Raw genomic sequence first — 22,116 nt, 5'->3', positions numbered from 1 at the left:
TGCTCCCAACGTCGGAGCCGTTACCCCAGCACGAGGGCGCCTGCTGGAGCGCGCGGTAGCAGCGGGCAGCGCTCCCGGGGAAGGGGCTGTGCTCTGGGGCTTGTCCCCGGGCCCAAGCCCGGCTCGCCGGGCAACCCCCTTTGGCGCGGCCCCCGCCGGCCGTAATGACGGGATGACTCGCTGCACGCGGGCCTCTCGCGGCCCGTCACAGCCCGGAGCGGGGAGCCCCCGGAGCGCGCGCGAGAGGTGGGCGCGGAGGAGAGGGGTCCAGGGCGCGAGACCGGGGCCGCGCCGAGGAGAACAGCCAGACCTGGGGCAGGGCAGGGAGCCGCGGGGGGGGCGGTCCCTGCGAGGGGGGCGGTTCTCGGGGGAGAGGCGGGGCAGGGCAGAGAGCCGCGGGCGGGGCGGTCCCCGGGGGGCGCGGCAGGGCAGTGGAGGCGGGGCCAAAGGGGCGGGGCGGGGCGGTCTTCCCAGGCCCGGCCCCGCCCCACCGCCGCCATGTTGCGGCCGTTGCTGCCCGGCGCTGGGTGAGGCCTGTGCGGGCCCCGGAGGAGCTGCCTGCGCTGGTAAGTGCGGCTCGGCCGGGCCGGGCACTGACCCCCGCGGGCGCACCGAGCCCCACGCAGACGGGCAGCTCTCTGCCCTGACAGACGGGCACCAGCACCCCTCGCGGGACTCGCTACTGCCGCTCCCCTCCCCCAGTTCCCGGGACAGGCGGACCCCCCCCCCCCGCCGGCCCCTGGGTGGACAGACAGACTGACGTGACTCTCCTGCCAGCCCCATGGGGCCGCACAGACAGACAGGCGGACTCCCGCCAGCCCCACAAAACACTTCCAGCCCTATGGACAGGAGACCGCCTAATCTGCTCTGCCCACGCTGTGGGGCGGGCGGACGGACTGATTGCACATCCCGCCCTAGGGAATGGCTGTGACTGTACCCTGGCCTGCCTGGCCCCACAGAGATCTTCCCTGGCCGGTGGGACAGGCACTGCTACCTGCTGGGGGTAGAAAGACTTCTCCCCTCTGCCTCCGCCTGGGACGAAGGCCACTGAGCAGTGTGTGTGGCCTTCCCACCGGGATGGCCCATCTGGATCCTGGGGGTTGGCTTTAGCCTAACAGTATTGCTCTGGGGGTTAGTCTCTGTTTTGCTTTTGATCTTGAAGCTCTTGATGAAGGTAGATAATTGGGAGGTTCCTGCTTCATAGTGGGGGAACAGGCACAGAGCAGTTTTAGTGACTTGCCCAAAGGCACACAGCAAGTCACTAGCAGAGTAAGGGATAGAGCCCAGAAATTGCCACTTCCAGACCAGAGTTTGGTCACCTGGAGCAGAGGTTCTCAAACTTATTTTGTAGATGGACCCCTTTTCAAATACAATGTTAATCATGGACCTCCAGCTGAGAAACTGCTTGGCAATGGTATATGTGTACTTCATATAAACATGTACTGTTAGTAATGCTTTAAGAAAAAGAGTACAAGAGCACTTACAGGTATCAGTGAGATGGGTGTACCTGCTTCTTATTGGAGAGTCTAACTATCCTTGGCGTGATGGTTGACATTTTGCAGACCCCATGTGCAGTTTCTAAGGACCCATGAGGTCCCTGGTCCCTAGTTTGAGAACTGCTGGCCTAGAACAGAACTGTCTACCCGGACCGTATGGTGAATGAACAAGCCACATTCACACCAAGCCATGTAAATTAAGTTGACCAAGGAGTTTGTTTTGGGATCTGCCTACACTGTTCTTTTACTCTGTGTGTCCTGTACTTTACTGTATATTAAAATTTTGAAACCTGAATCCATCCCTACATGTTATGGAGGCTTCCATTTTGGCTCTCCCAGCTGACTAATCCCACTCCTTCATGATATTCCCTAGATGAATGTCTCCTTTGACAAACTCAGCTTCATCTTCTACTGCCAGTTGTTATACACTCTCTGTGTTTACTAAGTCCATGATCCTGATCTCCAAGTTCTCTGAAAGTACTCTGCTGGCCAAGAGATTTTGCCTTCCCCCACTGCCCTGTCTACAAAATTAAGCCTGGCTTTTGGGCTTCAGAACTCTCATATAGAGCTGCCATTGGTTGTTATTTTTCTATTGTCCTTTAACTTGCATACTTCTAAATACTTAGCTTTTTAGGACTGTAACCTACCTTGGTATAACTGTGTTTTCATAGTTTAATATTAGATGGCAATCTTGAACTTCCTCTTCGAACAGAATATTACATATTACTATAAAGTCTGCAGATCTCAAAAGGTCCACAGAAATAATGCTCCTGGTGAAAAGTTAGTATAGTGTGCATGTGGGGCATTGATATTACAGTAACTCCTTTGGAATTCAAAGTGTATTGGAGCTTAAATGTTGCAAAGGGCCTTGTGAGTTTACAGTTCTACCTGACCCATAGTTCCTTCAGTGCCCTCGAGAGTTTAAGAGCTAAGATCTTTGTCTCCTTTTGGTTCCCTGTGCCTCCTTGTTGAAATGTATATTCTTGCTTGGTTGGTTTTTGGCTAGACTTGGTTATTGTGCAAGTAATTGTCATTTATCAGCCTGTATGATGACCTGTTACATGTCTGTGCAAATTTCTACTTCTTCCATTTTTTTAAGTTGTAATTTAAAAATTTCTGTCCCCGTACTTTTTTCATCCATTCCAGTGACAAGCACTCACATTATATAAGAATGATAAATGTTTATTATTCAATAATGCAGAAGGTACAATAGAAACTTTAATACATTGGATTATAACTTGATTCTCTTTTCAGTATTTAGGAATACACAGAAATATTTGACACTTTACTTCTCTTTAAACTTTTGGTTATTTTAAAATCTCTTTGACTGGAAATATTCAGTTTTCTCCAGATTCTGAGGCTGATTCTGCTTTACTCTGAGAAAATATAACATTATATCATCTTACAATAAACTTTTATGAAGAAATATTGCAATATGAGCAAAGGAGAGACTTATACTCTGTACAACAGAGATAGTATATAAATTAAGCTGCTGTGGGACTTAAATATGTACACAGACTCTCCTGCAAACACTAGACTATTTTCCATAAAGCTTTATTTGGTGAGTCCCAGTTCTTGTCCTACTCTAGTTATCTAGGACCAAATTTTTAAATGTACATGAGCACCTATCTGCCACTTTAAAAGCTTTTGAAAATGTCCCTAAGCACCTAAAGTGCTTTTGAAAATTCCAGTAGGTACCTAAATCCTTTTAAAAAACCTGGCCCTTGGTCCCCTTTCCAGTTGAAAATAAGCAATGCAGACAAAGATTACAGCCTTATTAGTAAGCCCAGTCTGTGTGATGCTTCTGACATGTATGGAGCCAAATATAGTGCTCTGAAACATTCTAGTTTTCAGTACAAATTGGTGGACTGCAATCTGCAGATTTAGCTAAAGCTAGGAAAAGGAGATGCAACAGGCCAGGAGGTTAGACTGCGTACCATGCTGTTCATGAAATCTTTTGTTTAAAGTATTCTGTATATGTCTTGGTGCACTGAAATCTTTTAATCATAGAAAGTTTTATGTGCTTTAAATGATGTGGTGATTTACTTTCTGTACATAGACATGGATATTATGCTGTAAGGAATGAACAGTCTTCATTGTATAATTACTTATGTGCCAGAAACTGAAGGATGTCTGGTCTTATCTTCCAGCTGGCACAGATTTTTCCCTCTAAAAGTAAGGGAAGAGCCTACAACTATGCTTCTTGCCAGCAGCTGTAGTCCTTATGGTGCATGATAACTCCCCATTTACTGGCACTGTTCTTAAGTGCTGTATGGATCATCATCTGAACTTCCAAGGGCTTGTCTAAATACAGAATTACACTGTTTTAACTAAAGGTATGGTCTTAAACTGGTACAACCCCCCGTGTAGATGATCTTATTTTGCTTTAGTTTAGGTCAGTTAGAACAGGCTTAGTCTAACCCAAAGTTAGCCACTCTTAAACCCAAAAGAAGTATCCATAAATCCTTTTCACTGGTTTAAACTACATTTTAAAACCTTTAATTAAACCAGTGCTCTTTGTTTGTAGACAAGCCCTAAATTTAGTAAGCCTGACACTAAAATGACATTTTCATTTTCCTATTGTTCACTCTGCTTCTGTGTGATATCCCTTCCTCACCCTCAGCTCTGCCCAGTCTGTATCTGTCTTCTCTGTTTACTTTTTAAGCTCTTTGGGGCAGGGACCATCTGCTACTCAGTGTTAGTACAGAGTCTAGCACAATGAGGACCAATTCTTCATTGGTCCTGAGGCCCCACAATAATTAATGTGATTAATGATTGACTTAGTTTTGTCTCACTACAGAAGTGGTAGAGTGGGGTGAAGAGAGAGCAAAGACCATTCCGTATGTTCCATTGTTATGTAACAAAAGTGCAATGTTTCGTTGTCAGTTCACATAGAAGTTGTTCCTTGGACCAGCTTTCTGGAAGGGAATATAAAAATGTTAAGTGGTGGCTTCTATGAGAAGGTGTTAGTCATTAGTAATGAAAAATGGAAACAACCTCTTTGTTTAATTTATCCATTTCCCCCCATCCCCTTGGGCAAAAGAACCCTCTGCACAAGTGGTGTGCATACAGTATGTACCAATTCTGGATTCATCAACTTGCCATTTTTAAGTTAGATGTGGCTGAAAAAACATGAGTTGTCTTAATTTTAGAAAAGTCTTACTTTAAGGTATAATAACTTAAATATTTCATGAATTTACATGTACAACTACTGGGTGGGGTGAGGGGGAGGGTATTTATTCCTTCTTAACAGTAATAGCAAACCTCTTGTTTGTTAGAGGAGGTTATAATGAAAACTCAGTTATAACGTTAATTGTGAAGCTGCAATCAGTGCCTGTGTAATCTGTACCTTCCTTTGTAGACTCTTATAACCAAAGAAATGCTCAGAAACTTTTGGTTTAGATTATGACTTCTATGCATGATTCTTTATTTGTACTCGGGCAAAACTCCTCAATGATTTTATTAGCTAATTAAGGACTATAGGATCGGCCCTCTTACAGTAATCCCCAACTGAGTGCTCAAGGTGCTGTACACAACATACTAAAATATTTAGTAAAGACTTTTTTATTATTTAGGTTGTGCTGGCAGAAACCAGGGCTCTCATTTTTCAATGCTGTTTCTCTTGGGCTGGCCAATTGCTTCTGGCTTTTCTCCAGGTGATTGGCAGTACTAAATACTTCAGGTCTGGCTTCACTGTAACCGTTCCAGGAAGTAACAGCTTGTGTTATTTGCAGATCATACTAGTTTCTCTTTTGAGTTTGTCCAGAGGTATCCATTCTGTAATCCTTGAGGCCTTACGTTGGTGGTCCTTGAGGGTGACTGTGTTTGATCAATTGAGGAGTGCTCCCTGAGCCATGCCTTGTGATTTTTTACTTTTTACACTGAACTGTTTGGATCAGCCCTATACCTATGGAAGGAGGAGGAACGTGGCACTGCACTTCACAGCTTGTCCTGTAGCTCCAGGAACAGCAGCTGCTGCAGCTACCCCACTGGCTTCCCGAGGAGGGACAGGAGAGTAGCATCAATTGCTTCATTAGCTGCTTTCCCCTCAAGCTATGGGAGCCCTAGGGAGAGCAGGGTTGGAGTTTGACTGACTTTGCCTGAATATAGAGGGCACCTGGGAAAGAATCATAGAATAGAATATCAGGGTTGGAAGGTACCTCAGGAGGTCATCTAGTCCAACCCCCTGCTCAAAGCAGGGCCAATCCCCAGACAGATTTTTTTCCCCAAATCCCTAAATGGCCCCCTCAAGGATTGAACTCACAACCCTGGATTTTGCAGGCCAATGCTCAAACCACTGAGCTAGCCCTGCTGGATGTTCCCTTCTCCTACACAGCCATCCAGGGCAGTATAGGAGTGGAGGATGAAGAGAAACTGAGAACTACCAACTTACAGCTCCCTGATTCTCTGCCCAAGCCCAGGTTAAGGCAGACTCCTAGCTGTTCTAACTTGCACCAGCTGCCAGTAGTCCCAAGGAACCATACACCAATTGGGGTAGCCAGACCACAGCACATTGCAGCTACACCCCCTCCCTGCCTGGCACAGCTCTACTAGGGGAATGTAGGAGACAGCTGGATGCCCACTGGGGGCTCCTTTATGTTGGGAATCCAGAGCAGGGTATTTGCAGGTGGCTTATGCTGCCTGAGCAGTTTATAGGGAGCAGAACAGTAGAGGATCTTCCCCAGTCTTGATTGCAGCCCCATGGCTTTTAAAGTAAAACATTAGGCCCTGTGGCCAGAAAGGCTGAATGGCACTGAGTTAGTCCATCTACAAATGAACAATAAAATCCCATGGTGTTTAAACTGGAAGTTTAAGTGATAGCATGTTGAAAGTTCCCATCCTAGCTTCCCTATAGTGTCTAGAGTCCTAATTTTTTTCTTCATCAGTTAGAGTAAATCCAAGTAAGAGTTTAATAGACTTTTTTTCCAGAGACAAACTTTGATAGTGTGTTTTGCTTTCAATTGCAGCTTTCATCATGGGCGACATGAAAACCCCGGACTTCGATGACCTTTTGGCTGCTTTTGACATCCCAGACCCAACTAGCCTTGATGCCAAGGAGACCATACAGTCAACTGCTGAAGAGAATGAAAATCACTTAAAGCCATCAGGAATTTGTATAGATGAAAATGTGTCCTTGTCCCACTCAGTGCCGGCGCCTGATACCCCTGTTGTGAGTGTTATTGTGAAGAACACAAGTCGTCAGGAGTCCTTTGAAGCAGAGAAGGAGGGGAATCACCTTGGAGCTGGCCTGTTACACAATGGGTTCCGTGGGTCTGATCTGCCATCAGAGGCGCATAACTTAGTGCACAGTTATGGGAAATTTGATTCTGCTTTTATTAATGGTGATAGTTCGAAAAACTATTCTGAAAAACTGGACCAATCAAAGTCAGAACCTTTACCCACATTCAGTCAGTTCAGCCCTATCTCCAGCCCTGAACCGGAGGATGCTTTCAAAGAGAACAATATTGATGATAAACCAAAACATGCCCAAACTTCATATTTCCCACCAACTCCAATGTATATTCCAACTGCGGCTTCAGTTCTAGATTCACTTAGGAAATTACCAGAGCCAGAATTGAGTATGTTTGATCAATATTGTAAAAAAGAACAAAAGATGGAGATTCATAGCCTGCAAGAAAATAGGCTGGAATTGAGCAGAAAAGAACAAGACAGAGTAGCAGAGAAATTTGTAGAATCCAGCAAAGATCTAGTGGATACCAACAACTTCCTTGGAGAAGGCTTGGCATTTGGAAGCTTCCACAACAATAACTTGAAGGAAAGCCGAGGGTCTATGCCCGAGGTGAACTTTTCTTCATCAATCCCACCTCGCCAACGTCTAAAGCCAGCTCACTCAAAATTGTCATCTTGTGTTGCTGCATTAGTAGCTCTTCAGGCCAAAAAAGTTGCATGTATTCCAAAAGAAGATCAAACAAGTCTTATAAAAGAACCTTCTGGCCATTTTAAAGATGGAATGAAAGGAAGCCCCAAAATGCCTAAGTCACCAAAGAGCCCAAGGAGCCCCCTAGAGGTGGTAAAAAAGGCCAACAAGCAGCCTGAGAGTCCTCGGAGTGTGTGCAGTGATAGTAGTGGAAAAGGCTCTCCCTCCATGGCAGCTGGCTCTCCGCCAGCTATTCCCAAAGTTAGAATAAAAACTATTAAGATGTCTTCTGGTGAAATTAAAAGAACTGTAACTAGAATCTTGCCAGAAGCTGAAGAGTTGGGCAAATCCCCTGAGGAGTCATGTGCAGAAGGTTCGGCCACGGAAGAGATTACTAAGTCCTTCCCTCCACCTGATACTAATGCAGTCACAGAAAATGAGGCAAGCAAGGGTTCCACCAAAAATGCAGCTGCCACAGGTGTTCAAGTGTCAAATGTTGTGAGCCCCTGTATAGATGATGTGAAAACAGAGACTACTGACAACGGCACACCCAATGTGTCTTCGTCTCCCCTGCCAAACTGTGGCAGTGATGCCATAAAAATAGATAATGTGAGGCAGCAGCAGGGTACTGTGACACAGCCATCTAACCCCACCACTTCCAGCCTCCTTCCCAAAGCCGTACATCTAGCAAATCTCAATTTAGTTCCACACAGTGTTGCTGCTTCTGTCACAGCAAAATCCTCTGTGCAAAGGCGAAGTCAGCCTCAGCTAACTCAAATGTCAGTGCCACTGGTGCATCAAGTAAAGAAAGCTGCTCCTGTAATTGTGGAGGAATTTAATAAAGTACTAAACAGTAACAATCTTGTGCCAGTGTATTCTCCAAACCTCAGCCCACCACCTGACAGCAATATTCAGTTGCCTGCATCTGGGTATTGTTGCCTGGAATGTGGAGATTCATTTGCCTTAGAAAAAAGCCTAACTCAACACTATAGTAGACGAAGTGTCCACATTGAAGTCATGTGTACTCAGTGTTCAACTCTGCTGCTGTTCTTTAACAAGTGTAGTTTGCTTAAACATGCAAGAGAGCACAAGAGCAAAGGATTGGTTATGCAGTGTTCTCAGCTGTTGATGAAACCAATTTCCTTAGATGAAATGTTTTCACCACCTCCTACAAACTCGTCAGTGTCTTTGGCCCCTCAGACTTTGCATTTCCCTTCTCCTTCATGTAAACCCAGTGCTACGTCAGGGAGTGGGACAGGAACCTCTATCAACACTCACCCAGCCATGCCTCTGTATGCAGACCCATTGAGACTAATCCGTCATGGACTGAAGTGTCTTGAATGTAACAAGCAGGCACAGGATTACGTTGCTCTAGCAGCACACTTCCAGAGAACTTCAGAAGATAATGAAGGACTGGTAAGTAATTCTTTAAAATCTTAACTCCTTTAAACCCAATAGGAATGTAACTACCATTTGAAAACGAAAGAAAATAGACATAGTTGAAATTGAATTATTTAAACTTGCAATTCTGTATAGGGATCTGTATGTCAATGTATCTTGTGTCCATAAATTTAAGGATGATGATGGACAGTAAAATAGAAAGCAACTGCCAGTGAAGTTTTGGGCTTTGTGCGCAACAGCACTGCGTCATGGACTGCAAAGTTGATGATTTTTCTGTGGCTCTCAGGCGATCGCACACAAGTTTGGTCTTCAGTTCTGAGCACATGAATACCAGACCTAATGACTAGTTACTCACTGTCTATGCTTTGCAGGATGAGAGTGTAAACTGTAAGATGAATTGCACAGATTAATTAGAATCATAGAAATGTAGGGCTGGAAGGGACGTTGAGCAGTTGTCTAGTCCAGTCCCCTCACTGTGGCAGCACCAAGTAAACCTAGACCATCCCTTACTGATGTTTGTCCAACCTGTTTATAAAAATCTTCAATGATGGGCATTGCGCAACCTCTCTTGGTAACCTGTTCCAGTGCTTAACTATCCTTACAATTAGACAGTTTTTCCTCATATCTAAACTAAGTCACTGTTGCTGCAAATTAATCCATTGCTTCTTGTCCTGCCTTCTGTGGGCATGGAGAACAATTGATCACCTTCCTCTTTATAACAGCCCTTAACGTGTTTGAAGACTGTTGTCAGGTCCCCCCTCAATATTCTATTCTTAAAAACTAAACATGCCCAGGTGTGTGTGGTTTTTTTCTTTTTTTTTTTTTTTTTTTTAGCCTTTCCTCATAGGTCAGGTTTTTAAACCTTTTATCGTTGTTTTGTTCTCCTCTGGACTCTCTCCAGTTCATCCACATGTTCCTTCAAGTGTGGCACCCAGAACTGGATGCTGTATTCCTGCTGAGGCCTTGACAGTGCTGAGTGGTGCCATTACTTTCTGTGTCTGAAATACAACAACACTATTAATACACCCCAAAATATTCACTTTTCTCACAACTGCATCACATTGTTGACTCATTCAATTTGTGATCTATTATAGCCTCTCAGAGCCTTTTCAGCAGTACTAGCGCATAGCTAGTTATTCCCCATTTTGTAGTTGTGCATATGATTTGTACTTCCTAAGTGAAGTACTTTACACTTGTCTGTATTGAATTTCATCATCTTGATTTCAGAGCTCTTCTAATTTGTCAAGATCATTTTGATTTCTAACAGAACCAGGTTGGGGAGTCATGTGATGATATTTAATTTCTGGTTTTTGTAATGTTTTGAGGTGGGTTTTGTTTGTGCAGCACTTTGAACTCTGGGACCCTGGTAACATACTCAGCCCAGCAAGGCATAAATAGAAAAGGAGAGACTGGAGGTACGTCCACGCTGCAATTCAAAACTTGCAGCTAGCCCTTGGGGCTCTGGCTAAGAGGCTGTTTAATTGTGGTATAGGCGTTCAGGCTGGAGCCTGGGCTCGAGGACCCTGCAGTAAGATGGTCCCAGAGTCTTTACACCAGAATTAAACAGTCTTTAGCCTGAGCCCTGTGAGTCAACTGGCACCGGCTATCTGCTGGTGTCTAATTGCAGTGTAGACATACCCTGAGAGGCCAGGTGCAGTATCTGCAATAGCATCAGTCTGACAGTTGTGCCAGACTCTTCTTGGCTGTGTTGTGATGAGGCCCATGCCTGCCTAGGGCTTCTGGTAGGACATTAAAGAAGTGGTTTAGCACTTCAGTGCAGTCTGCTTCTCAGCAAGAGACTCCGTTTCCTACGTAATTGAAGACGTTGCTGCCCTGCTGCTTTCCCCTGGGGTTCTTCCTTCTGAGTGATCACTAGTCTCCAACTCTAAGGCATACCACCCTTCAGAGCCTGAGAATCTGTGCAGTTCTACCTCTCCTTTGCCTGCCCTCCCCATAGGTACGAAGGAGAGGGAGATATTCCATTCTTGCATACCAAGACCATGCTGTCTGATTCTTTGAGGGTCTGATCGATCATACAACATCCTTATTAAATACTCACAAGCAGCCATAGTTGAATAGGAGGAGAGAACCGTCCTTTTTCTCCTTAGAAAAAGACAACGCCTTCCATATATTTCTGGCTGCCAGAATTACTAAATTGTATGTGCTGGTATGCCCCAGATATAATTCCTTTAATTAGATCGATAAACAAAGACTTCAAGCTGTCAGGCGGCTCTGGAAGCATGGCTGACCATTCTTAGCATGGACACATTGAATGATCTGGGGTATACAGCTACAAATCTCTCATTACAGTGTTCTACCTAGAAATATTTTAAATTTAAAAAATATATTGGGAGCCCTAAACTGGAGTTTGACTTGCTCTGGCCCAGTATAGGAGCTTTAATTTCTTTCTTTCTTTTTAATACCTCTGTTGCATGCAGGGAATGGATTACTTGATCCAGTGTTCTAATCTTAGACAAAGATTCACTGATTTTTAAGGTCAGAAAGGACCCTTAAGCTTGTCTGACCTGCATAACACAGGCCAAAGAACCTCAGTTGGTAAAATCTGCCTCAAACCCGTAACTTGGATTTGAGCGAGAACATATAAACTAGAAAGATACGAAGTCTTGATTCAACAGCTTCAGGTGGTGAAGAATCCACTCCATCCATAGGTAAATTGTTCCACTGATAAGCTATCCTGACTTAAAAAATTATTTCGAGTCTGAATTTCTCTAACTTCAACTTTCAACCATTGGATTAAAGAGCCATCTACTGTCAGAAATCTCTTACACATGTAAGTACTTGTGGACGATGATCAGGTCATCCTTTAACCTTTTCTTGGGGAAGCTTATGCAGATTGAGCTTCTTAAGCCTTTTGGTCTTTAAATCATTCTTGTAGCACTTTTCTGAATCCTTTGTCATTTTTCAATATCCTTTTGATGTGTGGACACAAGAACTGGATGAAGTATTCCAGTAATAGTGTCACTAATGCTGTATAAAGAGGTAACACCACCTCCCTACTTCTTGATATTTCACTGCTTGTACATCCAAGGGATGTGTTTGCCCTCTTAGCTACAGCATTGTGCTGGGTGGTTGCTCATGTTCAATTGGTTATCAGTTGTTATCCCCAAGTCTAGTTCAAAGTCACTGCATTCCAGGATATGGTCCTCCATCTTGCATGACCTACAGGCCTTGTTCCTAGATGTATGATCTTGCTTTTGGCTGTGTTAAAAGGAATGTTGTTAGTTTGAATGAGCTCACCTTACCAAGTGATCCACTTTGGGGCATGTAACTGAATAAGCCCCATCTTTATTTACCACTCCACCAATTTGTGTCATCTGCAGGTTTTACCAGCAATGATCTTATATTTTCTTCCAGATCATTGATATTTAATAGTATTGGTGGCAAGACCAGAACCGCATTAGAAACACTCTTGTTGAGTAGTGAATGCCTGTGTACACTTACTTTTTATTAGATCTGTCAGTTAACTAGTTCTTAGCCATTTAATAGGTCTACATTGATTTTTACATAGTGCTAGTTTTATATCAAAATGTCGGTCAAATGCCGTACAGAAGTCCAAGTATATTAACTTAGTTACCTTATCAACCAAACTTGTGTACTCATCAAAAAATTCCGAAGTTTGTTTGACAAGACCTATTTACTGTAAAACCATGTTGCTTGGCAATAATTATACCACCATTCTTTACTGATTGCATTCCACATCATCCTTTCCATTATCTTGTCCAGGAATGACATCAGACTAACTAGCATATACTTTGTAGATCATGCCATTTTACTCTTTTTTTTAAATACTGGGACAATATTAGCTTTTCCCAGTCCTTTGGAGCTTCCCCAGTATTCTAGGACCATTAATTAACATTAATGATTCAGAGAGCTCTTCATACAATTCTTCTAATACTCTTGGATGTAAATTATTGGGTCCTGCAGATTTTAAAATGCCTAATTTTAATAGTTGATGTTTGTCATGTCTCATAGTTATCGATGGAATGGAAAGTGTAGTAAGTGAAGGCCCTGATAAAGGCCCAGTATGAGGCCTGAGACCTGAACTAAAGTGATGGTCAAGACTTTGCTAACATAAAGCAGAGTGAAGCTGTGAGCCAGAGGCAGGCCCTGCTCGCAGAAGCTGGCAAGGAAAGGGCTGATGCTGCAAGAAGATACGTACCTAAAAGGTACTGAACACTAGAGATCAGAACATTCACATACTTGCACATTCCACACAGATAACAAGGAACAGGCCGACCCATCCCAATGACAGAGGCAAAAGGGTAATACGATGGATAGAGTTGTTTTGATCGAACCAACATCTACAAGGTGAGAGGCGGCACTTTGCTACGTAGAGGGGTTGTACCTTACTACGTAGAGGGGCTGCACCTCAATACGTCAGGGGTGATGTGTAACTTGTTTGTACCTGTGTATAAAAATGTATCCCTGGGGCGATGTCTTTGTCCGGCCTAGGGGGCAGTGAAAAGTCCCGCCACTAACTGAGCCGAGTCCATTGCCAAGAGGCACTTTCTCGTAGTATGCCCTGAATTAGGCTCAGAAACCTACAGGGAACTGCAATTGTGTCCGAGCGCAATAAACCTGGCCGACGTGCCTTCGTACCTTACTAGACTCTGTGGTCATTGGGGGTTCTCTTCGGGTCTGCTGTGTCAGCTATCTGCGCAGAGCTGGGGCAGCACACAGAGGGAACACACGCACGCAGCCGAGTGATACCAACAGAGAGAGAGCAGAGCACCACACCGGTAGCATCTGACAACACACCTCTGACAACAGAAAGTAATTCATTATCAGTGTAGGATATAAATATCATCCTGCTTGTATCCAAATACAGAACAGAAATATTAATTTCTACCTACTTTGCATCACGTTTTGGCAGTTTTACTTACCATCCTTATCTTGTGTTGGACCTATATCATTATGATTGTTTGTTCCGGATATATTTCAAGAATTCCTTCTTATTGGCCTTAACCCTGCTGATCTTTGACTTTTTTTCGTTGCGGCCTTTAGCATCCCTATCAATTGTCACCAGTCAGGAAATGCAAATTTGTATCCTTTGCTGTCAGCTTCCCTGTTTTATCGCTTATTGCTTTTTCACCTCCTCTCTACACCTTCCTTCTTGTTTGGAGAGTTGATTCTGATAAAGCATGTTTAAATAATTCAGTTATTCACATTTCTGAGGGATAATTTCCCTTTTTTGGAGAGTTTCTGAAGCTGGTTAACCGCTCTTTTCTATAGTTAGCACTAAGGGTATGTCTACTCTGCCGAGAATATACCAAAATAGCTATGCCAGCCTAACCCTGCATTGTAGATATAACCTTTATTGATGGAAGGGGTTTTTCCGTTAGTATAAGAACATCACCTCTCCAAACAAGGTTAGTTACATTGATGGAAGCATTCTTCTGTTGACATAGGCTGTCTACACTACAAACTTTGCTGACGCAAGTTATGTTGGCATAAAGTTGCTGCATTTAGTATATTGCGCGCATGTGTGTGTTCACACTTGGATCTTTCTGTTAACGTTGCATATACTCCAAGAGTGCTTTTGTGCATGCACAGTGTGGTGCACCATGAGTAGGTATCCCAGTATGCAGATTGTCACCGTCCAATGCACTGTGTTTTGGGAAATTTTGGGGCAGAAACAAGTGGTGCAAGGGGTCAGCTTCCCAGCATGCAACTTTCTCCATCCCATAACGTCATTCAAGGTCTGTAATTTTCGTGCCTTTTTAAAAAATTTCCGGTGAACATGCTCTCCCCTACCCGCTATCCATCTCTGACAGAAGCATGGAACCTGCACAGCTCTGTACTATTGTTATAAGCATTGCAAGCACAAGATGCACGATCCTCTGGTATTTGCAGAGCATCAGTGGAGAGCATGATGATTTCATGGAGGACAGATTGCTTTGGGGCATAGTGAAAACCAATTCATGGTGGGTGTTGCTGAAGTTGGTGGGCTTCTGAGCCCAAGAAACAATTACTGACTGGTTGGATTGCATCATAATACAGTAAACCTCAGAGTTACGAGCACCTTGGGAACAGAGTTTATTCATACTCTGATATGTTTGTAACTCTGAACAAAACATTTATCGTTGTTCTTTCAAAAGATAGCATTCACATCCCTATTTTGGCACCTAGCTCATCTTGCCCTACAGTACATCAACAGAAAGGGTTACTTTTCTATGGTTATGCAAATGTTGATGGATCACCAGGGACACTTCACTGACATCAGTGTGGGCTGGTCACGGAAGGTGCATGATGCCCACATCTTTAAGAACACAGGTCTGTTAAGAAAGCTGCAAGCAGGGACTTGCTTTCCTGACATGCGGATTAGCACTGAGAATATTGAAATGCCAGTAATGGTCCTGTGGAGCTCAGCCTACCCTTGGCTTATGAACCTGGACAACATCAAGGAAAGATTCTGCACCTGCTGAGCCTGTAGTTGAATGACCGTTAAATGTGCTTTTTTGGTAGACTAAAAGGAGTATGGCATTGTTTACTCACAAGATTGGATCTCTGAGAGAGAAGTATCTCCATAATTATAGCTGCCTGCTGTATCCTGCATAGGATCTGTGAGGCAAAGGGAGAGAAGTTGCTGCTGGGTGGAACTCGGAGGTGTTTGTGGTTCTCTGCTGGGTTTGAACAGTCAGACACAAGGGGTATTAAATTAGCTCAACGTGGAGCTATATGGCTGAGGAAGGCCTTGAAAGAGCACTTTAACAGTGAGCCCCAGTAAAGTGTTTTAATGGACTGTTCCTCCTTGCCCTGCAATTCTGGGGCCTATCCTAGGAATGGGGGGATACTTTGGTGTATGTCTATGAATATACACTGTCAATAGACCTATTAATTTTGTGGTGCTTGCTGTACATTTATAATTATTACACTATCTGTCACTAATCCTATGAGTTGTCACACTGTACAATAACAAGGAAGTGGGTGCTTTCAGTACTGCTTGGCATTCTGTTGGGAATTAAAGATTACTTTCCAAAAAATACAATTTTATTGAGTAACATAACCAGTGTGCAAAAAAAAGAAATCTGTACAAGTTAAAAGCTAATACATTAAAAACTTAATAAATTAATGAAATAGAACTTAACAAGGGGAAAGAACATTCATGTCCATTTTGGCTACTCATACAACAACTGTGGCTCTCGCAGGTCAGTGTATATGAAGCTGTAGTTGTCCTTACTTTATCCTGGTGTGGAGTGGTAAGAGTAGCAGGATGGATTTGATTTAAATCACTAGTCAGGAAAACTCCATTTAATCATGGATTTCTACATAAAAGTGCATTCTTGTTGGTTATTATAACCTTAGTACATATTCTTCACAACTCGTAGCTAGATGTAGGTTTCATTTTTAGAAGATACATACTACATGTTCAGTGATTTATTTTAAAAACTTTTCAGATTAGTTTTACAGGTATATCAGAAAATGAACGAGTTTGGTTATTTCATTTACTAAAGATAATTGAAGCACATATTTATGTAGTCATTGGGAGGTGAACTATCTCCAATTCAACAGCTAATCATTAATATATGGAGGATTTTCTTACCATGCTGTATTAGGAGGAGAACATCACCAGGCAGACATTTAAATTGTTTTAGTTAAATAAAACAACAACGTTATGTATTCTGGATTTCTTTCTTCAACAGCAAACTTATAATATTTTAACAAAACAAGCATATGCATTTTTGAATTTAAACATTTGAGTTTTTTAAAACCAGATTTATTTTTGTTAAAATTCTTTTTAACTAAAATAGTTAAATGAAATATTTAAAACAAAAAATAAAATTAAATTGACTGTCAGCCAGGTCAACATGAGAAACTTAAAATATTGGCTTCTACAGCTAACTCAGTCGTCATTTTCCTGTTTGTTCATAATCTGGAAAAGAAAAACAAGCTTTCCTGCTTTTTCAGGTCCCAAACAATTTCTCAGTCCAAAGGAAGAAAATATTCTTTCTACACCGGCAGAAGAAGCTACTGCTGTTAAAAGTGAGATTATCACTTCAACAGTCTCTGAATCCAAGTGCTTAAGTGACTTCCACCAGTTCAATGGTGTGACTTTCTTTAAAACATCATCAGAAAACATATTTCTTGAGTGTTTCACCCTTAGCTCTGAAGTTTATTATAGTTGACATTATGGAGGGATGATTGCCAGATGTCCATGTCATAGCCAACTCCTCTTCTTCAGCAGTTAAGATTTGACCCTGATACCAAGTATTGAGAATATCTGCAAGAAAATGAGCTAGAAACTGTGCTTCTCCCATTTGTTTTTTTAATGCTTGTAATTTAACTCTATCATTGCGTATTTCTTTTTTTAAGATCTCACTCAGTTCCTTTCAAATTTCAGCCGCGTCAGCACTAAAACAGCAGTTTCCCTGCATTTTGTTCAAGGTTACAGAAATAGGTTTCAGGGTACTCAGCATGTGTTCAACATTTGTGTTAAACCCAATGTTGAGAACTTTGGCTGTGACAGTGACGTCTTTTTTTTTTTTTCACGATTTTGTTCACAAACTGTCATGAGATTAGGTCAGTTCTTGATATAGTGCTCAAAACAGTCCACTACTGAGTTCCATCACACATCTTGTGGAGAGTTAGCCTGGTTCCTTCCACTTTTTTTCAGCACAGCTGCTGCAAAGTGGTATTTTGCAATTTCAACAATATTAGCCTTTATTTCTGGAACACTGAAATGTTTGGCTAGGAGGTGCATCAGATGAGCACTGCAAGCATATATTAGCTTGGAACACTCTTCTAAATTTCTTTTGATAAAAAGCATTTATCAAAAAAATCTGATTTAAATGTGAAATCCTTTTTTTAATTTTTATCCACTCTGAGGGGTAGGGATGTGTACCTTGATGCCATGGGGAACGCTGAGAGTGTATATGTAGGGAGCTGATAAAATGGAGTTCTCCATGGATGGTAAAGGGAGGGAGGCTTGTGATTGTTGAACCTGTAGGCTCTGCAAGAGTCTGCAGCATCCGTTTGTTTGCTTCTGGAGAAGCCCATTATGTCTAGGTGCAATTCCCTTTCCTGCTGTGACTCCTGGGCCTTTCTCCTGGGCTTTTTTCCTGGTCTTCTCTGCTCCTTCCTTCTCCACGCAGTCTGCAGTAGTCACCCTCCAGGCCTTCTGCTTATGGACTTATGTAGCACTTGTTCTCATGATCTTGCTGAACATGTCACCTTGAGTCCTCTTCCTTCTTCTCCTTATCTGGCATGGTTGCAGTGGCAACAGCTAGAGATAAAACACAGAGGTACCATTTTCTTTGTAAGCACAATGGAAAGCAAAAGTTAAGGTTCAGAACTCCCTTCCATTGCTCCCCTAAAGTCTGAAATAAAACATACTTATTGACACTTCTGCTTGAGAGTGTTTGTCCACAGCATCACTCATAGCATCAGTCATGGTGAATATGGCCCACCAGGGGTGAAGGAAGGAAATGGATCATTCTGGTCACAATTGTTAACTCCACTGCTTAGGGGTCATGGAGACCAGAAGCGGCCCCTTCCCACTTAAAAATCCAGCAATTTTTTGCAATACTTTTTCCTGATTGTCCAGCTTGGTATGCACACATAGCAGCTCTCTTCTGTTGTGTGCAACTTCCTGGCTACGCACTCCAGATACTCTCTGACCTGGAGTAGACAGGAGACACTGGATCTCCTGGAACAGTGGGGAGAAGAAGCTGTGCAGGCATAGCTATGGACAGCAATAGAAATGTGGATGCCTATGAGCAGATTGCATGGGGGATTCAGGAGAAAGGGTACAACAGGGATTAGCAGCAGTGCCATCTGAAAGCCAGGGAACTGTGGTAGGCACACCAGAAGGCTATGGAGGCCAACAGTTAATCCAATGTCGAGCCACAGACCAACTGTTTTTACCAAGAGCGACATGCAGTACTTGGCAGAAACCTCACCACCACCTGGACCATGGTGGATACCTTTTGCAGGGTCTCAGACACAGATAGTTATCTGCTTTTCATTCCTCTGAAGAGTTATACTGAGCAGTTTGTTTCTGTATGCAGTGATATCGCTAGAATCTTCCTGATAGATCCCAATGAAATTTTCATGGAGGTCCTCTGCTGTCCTCTCCTGCAGATTTCTAGGGATGGCAGCCTTATTTCTTCCTTTGCAGTTGGATACACTCCCACACCCCTGCATTAACATGAGATAGTAAAAGGAGTTGATGAATGGATTCAAGCAGAGCAAGGTAGGTGTGGATAGAATGAGGGACAAAGAAGATGGTCGTAGACCCATTGTACACTAGAAACTTTGCTGGCAGTGCGGTGTTGGTTAGTGGTGAGATATATATATATATATATTTTTGTTTTTGTTTTGGAGGCATGAATACCAGCAAGCGCCGCATTGCAAATGCAGTGATTCTGGCATAAAAGTGCCTTTGCCAGTATAGCTTATCATGTTGCTGAACCATATAACCTGTACAAGCACTCTTTAGCTGGTATAAGCTCTGTCTACACTCGGAAGTTTTGCTGATACAGCTTTACTGCCAAACCTCTTCTGATGTAGATCTGGCCTTAGTAGCTGTTGGAGGAGAGTGATGTGGCTGTCATAGAGGCCAGAAAGGATTACAATAATCAAGATGGCTTGATTATTGCAATTTTCTATACTTAGGAATGAAATCCAATACTCTGAGGAGGCTAAATTGGTCCAGAATGTAACGATTTATCTGCTCAGTAATGCAGAATACCAAGAACACATCATCCTAATTCATAGCTTCCCACTTTGGTTCCCCATTGGACACAGTTCAGTTCATTTTCACTGTACTGACTTTTAAAGCCCTGCTTGGTGTTGGTGATCTTAGGTAGTTCATGCCTTTTCTATGGTGCTGAATCTCCCACGATGGCTTCACATAATTAGAAAAATGAAACTGTTTCCAACTGGGAAAGATTCCTATCTGCAGGTGAAAAGTCTTACAGGAGCCAGATGAAGGCTGTGTATCTTGTTTACAGACTAAAAAAGAATTAACTCTGCCCTGTCCAAGTTCAGAACTAAATGCAATAGCCCTCATTTCAATTTTGCCTTCTTTTTATAACAATCATAATGCAGCAGCATACTTGCATCTCACATAGCCTATTTTTTCCAAAAAATGCAATAACTGGTAGGTACGGAAGAGACTTGTGTTAATTTCTTTGTGGAAGATGTGCTAATACTACAGTGATGGTCACTCTTGGAAAAACCCAGCCAGATAAATCATGAGGGCCTAAATGAGTTTCACCTGTGTGGACCCAAAAAAAAAAAAAGACAGGACCTTAACTGTTGTGGAAGCGGCAGCAGCAGGATTTGGATACAGCTTAGATGAGAAGAAAATGAGGGAGAAAGAAGTCTGAGAACTCCCATCTTACAGGCTGACTAAAAGTGGGGAGTGGAGAGGTTTTTGGAGAAATGATCAAGTGTTTTTAATGACATGTTGAGGTTGACAGAAAAATATATGTAAAAGCCTGTGTCCGAAGTTGTCCAAAGTGTGTCAAAGGTAACAAATCCAGTTCGACCTGTTATATGAAATAAGCAAAAGGCAGACTGCTACTAAATGGATGTGTATTGAGCTAAGAAAACTGACTGGAGATCAAGTTTCTGCTGTTCACACAGGTTGGAATAACAGTTAGCTGAGAGATTCCAGAAATAGAAAGAAGTGGACATAATAAATGAATTTGTCGTTTGATTGGGTCATCTTAATAGGGTGAAGTTGCTGCTGCTTTTTCTGGGAGTCACGTGGTTATTTGCATAAGCTTTTGGATTGAATAGTTTTGAAGGAGGAACCTATTTGCAATAAAGGGAACAAGCTTCACAGCATGATTGCCACCACCTATTGGGAACCAGGAATTAACCCATACCACTACTAGGCCTCTGGCTGGGTTTGAGGTAGTGAGTGTGGGAGCTTATAAAGGTGCAGAAATAGTGCTGTTTAGTGAGGAATATATCCAAACTGAAAGAGAGAGCTTCTACAATCTCGGGAGTTTCCTCAGAGGCATTCAGGGATCAGGAGCAGAAGAAGTGGAAGTTAGAATGAGCTAGGTTTGGGAGGTCTTAGGATGGACTTTGCAGTTGGACACAAGAATAAAAAAACAGGAGGGTAGAGGAGTGGAAGGATTCAGAACAGTCAGAAGAAAGTATGGGCAGGAACATACTGAGAGTTGCATGGAGTAAGTTGATTGGCAGTCACAAAGGGGCAGATTTGGGACATAGCCAAAGAGGATGAGGTGGTGAGCAGAGTGGGAATGTGGAAATCAAGAGGTTAGAGAAGCAGAATTTAGTGAATATGGGCAAATGAATGACTATTTTAGCAAACAGAATTGTTGACCCAAGTTTCAGGGTGGTGGGAAGCTAAAGGGTCAGAAGGCTTCCATGATGTCCCAGTAATGGTTGAGGATTGTGAGGAGAGGAAGAGGAGGAGGATGTAGCAGGAAATTCAGAATTAAGGCTGTTGGAGCAGTAGAAATGCCTGTAGTTAGGAGTGCTTTGAATTTCTTTCTCTGTCAAACTTCAGCCTTTTGTGTTGAAACTTAACTGGTGTCACTCCCTGGAAGTTTTCTGTCAGTGTAGGAACACCTCCTCCCCAAAGGACATTAGCTGCATTGGCACATGCAGGGGTTGGGGAAGAGGAGTGTTGGCATATTGGTTGATCAGGGGTGGCTTTTTTCCTACACTCCTGACCAACATAATTATGCTGATATAACTGATTTAAAAGTTTATTAGAGAATTGAGACCAAGCCAAAAATACCCTTGTGCAATCTTAATTCTCAGTTCATGAATGAATGGCTTTTGTAGTGGGCTGGTGAATAGCCTTGTTTTTTAAAAGTGAGAGTCTGGAGGAGTTAATGTTGGGCAGGTGAGGAAGAATAAAGGAGGCAAAGGGCCATGGAGGGCATTGGGAAAAGGGACATGGGTAAGGCAAGTTGAGTGGTAGGGTTGTGGGAAGAAGGGACCACAAAGAGATGGAAAAATGTGGAGGATTGTGCTCATGGGAGGACAGAGGAGTGAAGTGGTAAGGAAAAAGACAGGGGATAGAGAAAGGGTGGTGAATGGATTAGGAGTGTAATGGGCATACATATCTCATAGAGCTGGAAGGGACCTTGAAAGGTCATCAAGTCCAGTCCCCTGCCTTCACTAGCAGGACCAAGTACTGATTTTGCCCCAGATCCCTAAGAGTCCCCCTCCGGGATTGAACTCTCAACCCTGGGTTTAGCAGGACAATGCTCAAACCACTGAGCTATCCCTTCCCCCTATATACTTGGTGAAGGGGAAACTGGAGTAGGTGTTGGGAAGTGTTAGAAAAGGGGTTCTCAAATTGGGGGTTGGGACCCCTCAGGGTCTTGAGGT

General features: G+C 43.1%; 1 protein-coding gene across 2 annotated transcripts in view; it reads left to right on the top strand.

Annotated features, from left to right (window-relative positions):
• The first annotated feature begins 486 nt into the window (after positions 1 to 486).
• ZNF592 (zinc finger protein 592) overlaps positions 487 to 22,116 on the top strand; it is a 90,747-nt gene continuing 69,117 nt past the window's right edge. Inside the window, exons 1-3 of one of the 2 annotated variants that reach the window (XM_050966785.1) lie at positions 495 to 566; positions 1,352 to 1,414; positions 6,464 to 8,790. In XM_050966785.1, coding sequence (XP_050822742.1) covers positions 6,472 to 8,790 — 2,319 coding nt within the window. In that variant the 5' untranslated portion in view covers positions 495 to 566; positions 1,352 to 1,414; positions 6,464 to 6,471. Of the gene's footprint in view, positions 567 to 1,351; positions 1,415 to 6,463; positions 8,791 to 22,116 lie in introns of both variants that reach the window. The other variant, XM_050966786.1, reaches the window with a different exon arrangement.

This window comes from Gopherus flavomarginatus, chromosome 9, assembly GCF_025201925.1.
Source record: "Gopherus flavomarginatus isolate rGopFla2 chromosome 9, rGopFla2.mat.asm, whole genome shotgun sequence".
In the NCBI taxonomy this organism is placed as follows: Eukaryota; Metazoa; Chordata; order Testudines; family Testudinidae; genus Gopherus; species Gopherus flavomarginatus.
Note: the sequence above shows the minus strand (reverse complement) of the source record. Positions and strands in the feature narration are given on the sequence as shown.